The sequence below is a fragment of the Ornithorhynchus anatinus genome, chromosome 4 (genome assembly GCF_004115215.2).
Source record: "Ornithorhynchus anatinus isolate Pmale09 chromosome 4, mOrnAna1.pri.v4, whole genome shotgun sequence".
Lineage (NCBI taxonomy): Eukaryota > Metazoa > Chordata > Mammalia > Monotremata > Ornithorhynchidae > Ornithorhynchus > Ornithorhynchus anatinus.
This window is the reverse complement of record NC_041731.1, coordinates 62,063,423-62,076,129: the sequence shown is the minus strand read 5'-3', so window position 1 is coordinate 62,076,129 and position 12,707 is coordinate 62,063,423. Positions and strand designations below refer to the sequence as shown.

Below are 12,707 nucleotides of genomic sequence, written 5' to 3'. Positions count from 1 at the left end.
TGAAAGAGAAGCAGAAGTCGAGGATAATGATCACAATCATCAGCATTTATTGAGCACTTATAATGTGTACAGCATTGTAATAAGTGCTTGGGTAAGTACTTCCCCCCATTTCCCTCTGCTCCTCCCCCTCTCCCTTCCCATCCCCTCAGCACTGTACTTGTCTGCTCAACTGTATATATTTTCATTACCCTATTTATTTTGTTAATGAAATGTACATCGCCTTGATTCTATTTAGTTGCCATTGTTTTTATGAGATGTTCTTCCCCTTGACTCTATTTATTGCCATTGTTCTTGTCTGTCTGTCTCCCCCCATTAGACTGTAAGCCCATCAAACGGCAGGGACTGTCTCTATCTGTTGCCGACTTGTTCATTCCAAGTGCTTAGTACAGTGCTCTGCACATAGTAAGCGCTCAATTAATACTATTGAATGAAAAAGTACCACAGGTATGGTGTGAGAGATGAGGAGGAGGATGGTGCTGTCAACTGTGATAGGAAAGTTTGGTGGGGAAGAATTTGGGAGGGAAGATGAGCACTTTAGCTTTGAATCTACTGAGGTTGAGATGCTGGAGGGACATCCATGTAAGAGATGCAGAGAAATAACTGATGAAAGGGAGTTGAGACTGCCTAGATAAAGACACATGGTGCATAGATGTCATGGAGCGGATGAGTTCCCCAAGGGAGCTAGTATAAAGTGGGAAGAGAAATGGATCCAAGAACAGAACCCTGAGAGACAACTAGACACTTACAGTTAGGAAACAGGAGGCAAAGGAAAAGCCGGTGAGAGATTGAGAAGGCATAGCCAAAGAGTTGGAGGAGAAGCAGGCGAGATCTGTGCTAGCAAAACCAAGGCTAGATAGAGTTTCTGGGAGAAGAGAATGGCTTACCTTGTCAAAAGCAGCTAAGAAATCTAGGAAGATTATGATAGAGTCCATCAGATTAGGTGAAGATGTCATTGCTGCTCAAACTCTATTTCAATTATTAGAAGCTAAGTTTGTCCCACACAACCCTCCTTTTAGGGATAAGGTCAATTTAAACTTTAGATGTGTGTGTATGTACCACTCAGAAGCTCTCTCTCACTATATAATACCAACGGTCTGTGTACCTAACTCTTAATTTAAAAAAAAAATCTGAGGGAAAACTACAAATAAAAGGTTTTCTACGCAATCAGGTTGGAGTACTCATTACATTTCAGCTTGGAAACTCGATGAGTCTGCTTTGGGTAATGAAATTTTATTTATCCTAGATAAAATAAATCCTGCTAACCATCTATCTTAATTTTTCTATTTAAATTGGAAATAATAGAGAAAGTAATGAAAACTGATTAATATTATATTTTAGAGCTAAGTGATTACTGCACACTATGCAGTCAAAGTGGAAGTAACATATTATTCAATTAACTATACCTCCCATCGCTGGACATATTCGACTATGTAAACATTAAAAATGTAAATTAAAAAAACCTACTCACAAGTCATTCAGGTTTTTGATTAAATTTTTTTAAATTTAAATTTTTCTAATATTCTATTGCTAACAGTAAAATTCATCCGGACAACACTCTCATTACAACTAGTCAGAAGAAAGCTCATACTTTATCATCTTACGAAAATAAGGTTTACTCTGATCAGAGATTTAAATCCCTAAATGTGATGGGAAAACTCTGCTTAAGTCTTTCTTTTAACAAGCTACATAAGTACAGTTCATTCTATATAGTTAAAGGCAAATCTCAAGACAGATGAAATCAGAAAGAGAAACCCCACAAATTAAAAGGCAAGGAATTGGTGTCAAAAAACTGATTCAAAACACTGTTTCAGAGGCTCACAAACCACTATTTATTAACTGCCATTAACAAATAAAGGAAATTAACTAGGTGACTAGGGCTAGAGGATTGGAAATGAGATTCAGAGGCTTTTTTCACCTTGACAATTCCAACTCATTGGTGGACATGGGCGTTCCCTACATCAAACTGATAATTGTCCAAGACTCTAAATGGCAAAAGTACACAATCCAAAATATCAGGACCACAACTGACATTTGAATCTGCCTTTATGGCAGACCACCAGTTGACAGGACATGGTTTATGAACTATAAACTTCTCATTGAAGTGGTTCTTCTATGTCAGTGAATATTGGAGGATGTCTGCGGCTGACTACAATAGATCCTTTTTGGAAAAGGACTTCTTTTTCATGGAAGTAGAATCCTTTTCAGTACGAATCACAGCAACCATTTAATTCTGCTAGCCCAAAACACTTGGACCCGAAAAATAGCTTCAGGAAAGGAAGACAAAGGGCCGCACTGTCAAATTAAAGATTACACAGAAGAGTTTCAGGATCTTTATTTGTATCATCCCTTCATGCTTGCATAGGGTTGGCAACTGCGTCTTCATTAGTGGAACTTTTTGCAAAGACATTATCACAAGAATTCTCTTTTCTTACACCCTGGGTCTACTTGCCCAATCAACGTGACTTCAAATATGACCCTATCCTCTAACTGCTCTTCTCTTGCTAGCATTTGGAGCTCACTTTTTCTATGCAAAAACAGAGAATAACCCTCTATCCTTCTCCCATCTCAATGGATATATGAGCAACTCTCCTCGATTTTTCATTGGAGGAGTGCTGTGACTTACAGTGGATTCTCTGAGGTGTCAATGGGATTACGATTTGAGAAAGCTTGAAAGACAATGACCTAGAATTTGGGTTTTTCCATTTTGGGATCATCATCTATTTGACAAATTGGCAAATTACTCTCTGCCTCTACTGACACCGCTCTTATCTACTAGACTATAATACTGCATCCATTCAAATGCCCTCTGAAAATATCTTCCTTGAAAGCTTCTAAAATGAATCTAAAAATAAAATGGGTCTTCATCCACAAAGACACCACTGAAGTGAAAATTCACCTACAGAGAGGTGTGTGTGACTGAAAAGACCAGTGCAAGACTCAAGGTTCAAACTTCATTTTCACATATTAAGATTGACTTTTATGACCATCGGCAGGTTCAATAATGATGAAACCCAAGCCATTCCCATGTGTCGCTCACTAAAACAATTTACCTGTTTTAGGCCACAGACAAAACAACTAGAAGCAACTGTTGTGACAGAGAGTTGGGGACTCAGGTTATCTACAAAGAGCGCAAACTTTGGGCAAGGATCCTACTAGTTTCCACTGCCCAGGGCTCATCAAGGCCTTCACTAATCCCGCCCTGGGGAATAGGAGATGGAGCATTTCATGAAATATCTAAGTGATTCTAAGTGAAAATATGACCCATTTTTTAAAGCATCCTTCAGGTAGGATGAAAATGGTCTGGCAATTTTTATTCTGGTGAATGGCAAAATCAAACCTTTAAAGTCAAAGGAAGTGGCCCTCCCATCTGATTTCAATCTGAATCCAGGATACTGAGCCAGAGTGGCTGTGAAGTTCTGATGTGACAGTGACCCATAAAATGTCAATCAAAGGACACATTCAGGTCTCACATGGAGATCACAAGCAGTAAGGCTTAGAGGATGAAGAATAGGCCTGGGAGTCAGAAGCACCTGGGTTCTAATCCTAGCTCTGGCACTTGTCTGCTGGGGGACCTTGGGCAAGTCACTTAACTTCTCTATGCGTAGGTTACCTTATTGGCAAAATGGGGATTAAGACTGTGAGATGCATGTGGGACAGGGAATGTGTCTACTAATTCAGTTATAATCTTATGTTGTACTCTCCCAAGTGCTTAGTACAGTGCTCTACACACAGTAAACACTGAGTAAATACAGTTGATTGATTGATTGTATCTACCCCAGTACTTAGTACATTGTCTAGCACTCAGTGCTTAAAAAATAATATTGAAAAAAGGGTTAATGCCAAGGTTGTGAGCTAGCTAGGCAGGACAGTGGTGTTGTCTATAGAGATGAGAAAGACAGGGTGGTAAGACAAAGAGTTCTGTTTCAACATGTTAAATTTGAGTTGTTGGCTGGACATCAATTTGAGATGTCCTAAAAGCAGGAGAAAATGCAAGCCTGCAGAGAAGGAGAGAGGTCAGGGCTTGAGAGGGAGATTTGGGAATCATCAGCATAGAGAGGGTAGTTGAAGCTATGGGAATGAATGAGTTTTCCAAGGGAGTGGGTGTAGGTTGGGCTACATGGGGACCCAGAATTGAGCTTTGAGGACTCCCATAGTTATAGAGTGGGAGGCACAGGAGGAGCCTGCAAAAGAGATTGATAAAGAGCAGCCAGAAATATAAGAGGAGAACCAGGAGACAGTGTCAGTGAAGCCAAGGTTAGATAATATCTCAAGGAATAGGGGTGGTCCACATCTGAGAGGCAGAGGAGGATTAGGATAGAGTAGAGGCTGCTGGATTGGGCAAGAAGGAAATCAATGATGACTTAAAAAGGGCAGTTACTCTGGAGTAAAGAATATGGAAATCAGATTGGAGCAGGGGGCAAGGCGATAACTGGAGGAGAGGAAGTGGAGGCAGCAGGTGTAGACAACTCACTCAAGGAGTTTGGAGAGGTATGGTAGAAGGAAGATGGGGTAATAACTGGTGGGAGCCATAAGATCAAGGGTGTTTTTTTTTGTTTTTTTTTTTAGGACAGAGCTACATTAACATGTTTGAAAGCAGTGAGGGAGAAGTCTTTGGAAAGTGAACGGCAGAAGACGGTGGGAGAATGGAGGGGGCAAGGGTCTTGATAAGGTGTGAAGGGGTAGTGTCAGAGGTGGAGGGGGTGGATTTTAAGAGGAGGTGGTAGATCTCCTCTTGAGATACTGTTGGGAAAGATGAGAGAATAAAAGAAGGAGCTGCAGGCCCATTGCTTGGTGTATACATTTTTGTTTCAAAGTGAGCCACTCTCCATCTGATCAAATTCATTCCAATTTCCTCTGCTTCTGCAAGGCCTCCCTCTTCAACGTAAAAGCTACTTCAAATTGTGCTTGACTATATGACACAGAATCATTGTTTTGGTACAGTTTTGTGAATGGTACAGTCCTCACTCAGAATCTATTTGGAATTTAAGCTGCTAGTGAAAAATGATTGTGCCTTCTTTGTTTTCTATAGCATCTAGCTATGTAGCCAATAGTCTAATAGCAGTGGCCCATGACTCAGTAGGCTTGACAATTGGTTTACAATTGTTCCTGGCCCATCCTTGTGATTCTGATCAATCCCAGAAAACCCAAAGTCATCCTGGGAGGAGGTAAGGGTGGAGATCCAGTGCTTAGAACAGTGCTTTGTACAGTAGGAGCTTAACAAATACCATCATTATTATTATGTCCCTTGGAGGGCCTGCATGTACTAATATTCCAGAAGATCTGAGGAAAGCAATATTTATTTTTCTTAAAAGCAGATCATATTGGAGGAAGATGCTAGAGCAACCCTGGAACTGACCTACTTTTCTCAAACACGAGTGAACCCACCCTCTTTCCTCTCCAGAAGAGACAAAGAGTGAAGGCATGGGCTTTGGAGTCAGGGCTCATGAGTTCGAATCCCAGCTCTGCCACTTGTCAGCTGTGTGACTGTGGGCAAGTCACTTAACTTCTCTGTGCCTCAGTTCCCTCATCTGTAAAATGGGGATTAAGTGTGAGCCCCACGTGGGACAACCTGATTCCCCTGTGTTTACCCCAGCGCTTAGAACAGTGCTCGGCACATAGTAAGCGCTTAACAAATACCAACATTATTATTATTATTATTAAGGCATTCTCTAGACTGTAAACTAGTTGTGGGCAGGGAATGTGTCTGCTAATTCTGATGTATTGTACTCTCCCAAACGCTTAGTATAGTGCTCTGCACAAAATAAGCACTCAATAAATATCACTGGCTGGTGGATCCAAATACTTGATTAAATGGATGCACACCAGAGTGGGTGGTGGTCTATTAGGTATAGATTAGAGAGGATTTTGGGGTGAATTTTTAAAACACCAGTTGCTTGACACATTAATAGGCTCCATATAAACATTAAGTGTAATATGGTACTTACTATGAGGCTTAACCCTTAGGTAGATAAAAGGCTACCAGATTGGACAAGAATTCTAGCCCCCAAAGGACCAGCAATCTATCATATTCCCATTGGAGTAGGGAATTCAGGGTCAGAGAGTCTAAGTGACTTGCCTAAGGTCAACAATAAGAAAGCGGGTGGGGGGGGGCTGGAACTCCCCCTTGTAACCTTGGCAAATCACTTCACTTTTCTAGGCCTCAGTTACCTCATCTGTAAAAGAGGGATTAAGACTGTGAGCCTGATGTGGGTCAGGGACTGTGTCCAACACGATTTCCTTGTAACCCCCAGCACTTAAATAAAGTGTCTGGCACACAGTAAGCGCTTGACAAATGCCATTATTATATTATTATTGTATTTCAAAGACACCCTGCAATGAATCAGGATTAGGTTTGCCTTAAAAGTGGACAGAACAAGACAATACCCAATTACCACTGCATTCTAGAGATTTTTCTTCCCGAAAGGTTACTGCCAGAGCCACACTGGTGAGACATGCTTTATTTCCTAAAGATCATGGCACAGGAGAGGGTTGCCTGAAACTTACTGCATGTGTGGAGTAACCTACATTTTGGTTACAGTCTGTCTCCCTCATTAGACTGTAAACTTTAGAGCAGGGAATATGCATCTTGCTACTGTTCTATTTTCCTAAACACTTAATATGGTGCCTACCTAACACACAGTATCTACTCAACAAATGCAAATAATAATAACAACAACGGCATTTAAGCACTTACTATGTGCCAAGCACTGTTCTAAGTGCTTGGGGGGTACAAGGTAATCAGGTTCATTCATTTATTCAATAGTATTTATTCAGCGCTTACTATGTGCAGAGCACTGTACTAAGCGCTTGGAATGTACAGATCGGTAACAGATAGAGACAGTTCCTGCCCTTTGACAGGCTTACAGTCCAATCAGGGCTTGGCGGAGGGGAGGTGAAGGGGGGAGCAGAGAGGGAGCAGAGGGAAAAAGGTAAGCTCAGTCTGGGAAGGCCTCTCAGAGGAGGTGAGCTCTCAGTCAGGCTTTAAAGAGGGGAAGAGAGTGAGTTTGGCGGAGGTGAGGAGGGAGGGCGTTCCGGGCCAGCGGGAGGACGGGGACCAGGACCCATTACCAATGCTCTAGAGCTCCGCCCCCAACCCCTTCACCCCTCCCCCAAATTAGAATAAGAATAATATCAGTATTTGTTAAGCGCTTAATGATGATGGTATTTATTAAGCACCTACTATGTGCAAAGCAGTGTTCTAAGCGCCAGGGGGATACAAGGTGATCTGGTTGTCCCATGTGGGGCTTACAGTCTTAATCCCCATTTTACAGATGAGGGAATTGAGGCACAGAGAAGTAAAGTGACTTGCCCAAAGTCACAGAGCAAGCAGACAAGTGGGAGCCGGGGCGCTGGAGCCCCCAAAAGCCACACGCCCCCAAAATGCCGCTCGTTGTGGGCAGGGATTGTGTTTGTTTAATAATAATATTTAAGGTATTTGTTAAGCCAAATAAAGTATCAAGGTCGATGCAGGTCATGCTGAGATTTGAACTCACCACCGCTGCTTTAGAAGACAATTAGTCTAACCCCTGAGGTACAGAACCCACGTGGGGCTGACAGTCTTAATCCCCATTTTGCAGATGAGGTAACTAAGACACAGAGAAGTTAAGTGACTTGCCCAAGGTCACACAGCTAAGTGGATGATGATGATGATCAGGGCTATATGACAGAGACCCAGATGCACATATGAACAACTACAAAGCCGAGCATGTATCACCACACCTACACCCCTAGATGTTTAGACAACCTTCCATGTCGGCTGGTGCGGTAGCAAGGGATTTCATGACAGTGAACATAGGGTACAATAAGGCGCTACCACTTCCATCCGGAGATTTCAATTGCTAAATATAAATTCTGTTTTTCAGACACTCGGCTTTTTGTCTAAGCCCAGCCGTCACCCAACTGGGAAGGAGTATAGCCTAGTAGAAAGAGCACAGGCCTGGAATCAGAGGATTCCGCTTGTCTCCTGTGGGACCCTGGACGAGTCACTTCATTTCTCTTAGCCTCAGTTTCCAGTGGCATAAACAATGCAGAAAACAAAATGAGAAAAGAATAATCACAAAAAAGTTAAGTGAAATTAAAACTAACAAAGGTGAATACATTTATAGAATTAACCTTTGAGTGGAAAACAAGGCAAAATGGATAATCTGTCAAGGAATTAATAAAAAAAAATAAGGCTGAACTGCCAAATAACTCTAAAAAAAGAGTGTCTGTTGGATGGCCTGCCTTCCTAAAACCCTTTGGCTCTACTAAAAGTAGACTGCTAAAAGTAAAATACTTGTCATTTTCGAGGCAGTAAATGTTTTACTGCTGGGAAAGGATTTTGGTTTTTCTAACTTCTATTGAAGTGTAGTATGAAATTCTTTAAAAAAAAAAAAAAGAGAGAGCTATTGCCACATCTGAGAAACAGACCAACAGGAACTAAAAGACACTTGTTCATCTGTATTGCTGTGACTTTTCTCACTTGATATTATTTGCAACTATACTTTCATGTCTGACAACAGTGCCAACTCCAGTAAGAATCATATATTATTTTTATCATGTTGATTACATATGTTTGCCAGTTTTGCCGCCCATATACGCTTAGTGTGGTTTGCAAATACTCAGTGACAAAATCCAGAGCAGGTCATTTTCACAGAAAATGTGTTTACTGTGAAATTTCTCCTTAGAAGTTTGCTTTTCTTTACAGCTTTGATCCACATGACATCAACAGTCTGCATTTCAAATGTCTGCTAACATTTACATTATGAAAACCTACTATATTTTATACAGTAGGACTACGAAGTGGCGTAGCAGTTCTAAAAGGTTCCTCCTCATATTCTCTTGTGGTCAGAGATTTAGTTAAATTAAGAGTATCTATTAAAATACTCTTAATTGAGCTCCGCAATTTAATTTTGCACTGATTTGATGTTCAAATTCTGTAACTCATCAACACTTCACAGAAATACTTGATTTGTCTGAGTGAATTTTAAAACCCACAACTGAAGAAAATCAGAAAAACCTGGTTTTGAATATCAAAAGACCTTAAATGGAAAGAATTTTACAGGCCACATCAGGTTCACTGATCAGTCCACAATGAACGCTTTTCGAAAAACTGAGCATAAAAGAATGAACTTACTGGTAAATGTCTTTCCTGAGGATAGTTCTGCAAAGTGGGTTGTCAGCCTGAGGAGTCATGGAAACTGAGCCAATCTTCAGAACCAGAGTGTCTTCTTTCGCCGCTTGATGAGCTGCTACAAGGAAAGAGGTGCTTCTTAGGATCTAGAATGTACATGGGCGCCGTAGCATTACAAAGAAAAGAAAGTACTCTGAAAAAGGCACATTTTAAAAGACAGACGTTCATCAGCTCACTGAAGAGTAATGGGTACATTAGAAACAAATTTGAACATCACAAAAGTTTCAGGGTGTTTACTCTGCTTTCATTAACTTTTCCCCTAATAGTATAGGCTGGATTAAAGCATGGATCTAGACATTGAGGATCTCCATAAACTGGCACTCAACAGATGAACTGACTTTAGAGAAATGATCTCCTCTGGCCCCAACACAGAAGACCCTGAGGTGATCTCCCCGGGCCCCAATGGATCCTACCGTGAGGGCCAACAATCTCATTTAGACAGTTGAAACACTTCTATTTGGAGGAAGGAAGAAATACTCAGCACCTCCTTCCACAATACCATGATTCATCTCTTAGGAGGAGCTAGATCTGTGGACTGAAAGATATCAGACACAACTCTGATCCCTTGATTAGGCAGCTCCACTGTTCTTGAGTGTATGGAGAAAGGAGCACTCAGTGGGAGAATGACAGAAAGAAAAGCAGCCAGGAGGACCCTGAGGTAAAAGAATGGTGCCCAAGGCTCCTCCTACCAATAAATTCAAAGAGAGAAGCAGCAAGGAGGGAGGCCAAGTCTAAACAAATCTAGGGTTCACTGGCCTGAGTCCCAAATTCTAATTAAGTGAGGAGCTAAGGTAGTTTCTGAGGAAAAGAAAACAAAATTTCTCATGTTGTACTCACATAAGAACTCAGGACAGTGCCTAGCACTCAGAAGGTGCTCAATAAAAACCATTAATTAATTGATTCATTGACTGAATATGAAAATGCCTCTGTGTCTGAGTAGCAGCGGGTGATTTCACTGATATTCTTCGGGGCGTTACCTTGTAATAATTGTGGTATTTGTTAACTGCTTGCTATGTGCCAAGCACTGTACTAATTACATGATAATCAAGTCTGACACAGTTCCAGTCCCACGTAGGGCTCATGGTCTAAGTAGGAGACAGAATGGGTATTGAGCCCCCATTTTACAGTTGAGGAAACGGAGGTCCAGAGAAGTTAAGTGACTTGTCCGAGGTCACAGAGTCAGGAGGCAAGTGGCAGACTTGGAATTAAACCCAGGTCCTCGGATTCCCAGCCTAAGCTCTTTCCACTAGGCCATGCTACTTCCAAGACACTGAGTTGTACTTCAAGGTTTTCTTTCCCAAAGGAATTTGGATATGTGTAGTTTATTTTAGTGCTATTTTTTAAGTCAGGTGCAGAATACTGCACTAAGTACTGAGGGGAGTTACAGGTAACAAAAAGACACATCCCTGGCCTTCAAGGAGCTTACAGTCAAATTTACCATCACCAGTGATGTTATTCAGACCTCAAAAAAGATTGGGAACATTGTAATTAATATTAATATTAGACTGCCACTTGATATCACCAAAAACTTCCTGATCCATAGTAAACTGATATTTCCAACACACTACAGCTGCTTGATTTTAAACTGTGGCTTCAATTTAGGACTTAAAGCACTGAACTGTTCTTGAAACCATGAGCAAACCTATGTATCTGTTTATCTTTCATTAAGTAATAAGTGACATGAGCCACGTATGGGACACAGACGGGAAGCAGTGTGGCCTAGAGGAAAGAGCAGAGGCTGGGGAATCAGAAGATAATAATAATGTTGGTATTTGTTAAGTGCTTACTATGTACAGAGCACTGTTTTAAGCGCTGGGGTAGATACAGGGTAATCAGATTGTCCCACATGAGGCTCACAGTTAATCCCCATTTTACAGATGAGGTAACTGAGGCCCAGAGAATTTAAATGACTTGCCCACAGTCACACAGCTAACAAGTGGCAAGGTCGGGATCCGAACCCATGACCTCTGACTCCCAAGCCCAGGCTCCTTCCACTGAGCCACGCTGCTTCCTGCTTCCCTGGGTTCTAATCCTGGCTACACAACCTGCCTGCTGTGTGACCTTGGGCAAGTAGCTTAACTGCTCTGGGCTTAAGTTTCCTCAACTGTAAAATGGGGATTCAACCCCTGTTCTCTTCTGTTACTTAGATTGTGAGCCCCAAGTGGGATAGGGACTGGGTACAACTTGACTACCTTGTATCTACTCCAGGGTTTGGGACAGTGCTTGACACAGAAAAAGCACTTAACAAAAACCACCAAAAAATCTGTCCGCCTTGCAATTTCCCTATCACTTAGCACAGTGCTCAGTAATAACTATGGTATTTAATGCTTAGTATGTGCCAAGAACTGTCCTAAGCACTGGGGAAAATACAAGACAGTCAGGTTGAATAGTCCCTGTCTCAACGTGGGACTCAGAGTCAATGTGGGAAGAATAGTTAAGATTGGCTGAGTCAGAATTTCTAATTGTGATATATAAAATGTAATTTGGCAGCAGGGAGATTAGACATTCAGCCCACTTGCATGCAGCTTTCGGTTAGTTTCTGAATGATCGTAACTACTACCATCCAACCAATATTTGATCACATGAGCATCTTTTTTTCCCCTATGATATTTAAGTCCTTACTATGTACCAAGTGCTTAGTACAGTGCTCTGCTCACAGTAAGTGCTCAATAAATACTATTGTATGTGGGGTAGATAGAAGGCAATCAGGTTGGACACAGTTCCTGACCCACATGGGGCTCACAGATGAGGTAACAGGCACAGAGAAGTTAAATGACTTGCCTAAGGTCACACAGCACACAAGGGGCAGAGCTGGGAGTAGAACGCAAGTCCTTTGGTCTCCTAGGCCTGTGCTCTAATCGAGTTGGACACAGTCCCTGTCCCACATGGGGCTCACAGTCCTAATCCTCATTTTACAGATGAGGCAACTGAGGCACAGAAGTGAAGAGACTTAACTCAAAATCACGACAGACAAATGACAAAGTCAGCATTAGAACTCAGGTCCTCCTGACTCTCAGGCTCATGCTTTACCCACTAGGCCACACTGCTTCCCTCTTTACAGTTAAGGAGTGCTTGTCTTGGGAGACACCACTTAGAGGATGGACAAGAGTATTATTTAGAATGCTGTTCTAAATAATAATAATTCTAAATAGAATATTATTTAGATATCTAGAATGTGAGTGGGAAAACTACTTCATTTTGATCAAGCCAGGTACTGGTATAAACTTTTCAATCTCTAATTTTACACTTCTGACGTTTTCAGATTTCATGTTTCAATTCAACCTATTCATTCTTCTTAAAGTCGTGTGGCTGTATGGTGGCTCTTCAGTTTGAGAGGGTAGTTGAGAAATAGGTCTTTTGAAGCCCAACAGCTCAAAGGAATCCTGAAGAAAGGACTCCAAGCTACTTACTCAAATGGGAGAATTTGGCAGAGGAAAGAAATTGATGGCGGCACACAAAAGATGCACCCACAGTAGTCAAAAACTTATCTCCACCCATCCAACTTATCTCCTTCTGTCCATCCAAACACAAGGAG

General features: G+C 41.5%; 1 protein-coding gene across 1 annotated transcript in view; it reads right to left on the bottom strand.

Annotated features, from left to right (window-relative positions):
• VPS13B (vacuolar protein sorting 13 homolog B) overlaps positions 1-12,707 on the bottom strand; it is a 932,812-nt gene that overhangs the window by 394,315 nt on the left and 525,790 nt on the right. Inside the window, 1 exon segment of the mRNA XM_029063425.2 lies at positions 9,116-9,227. Within this exon segment, the coding sequence (XP_028919258.1) occupies positions 9,116-9,227 (112 nt within the window).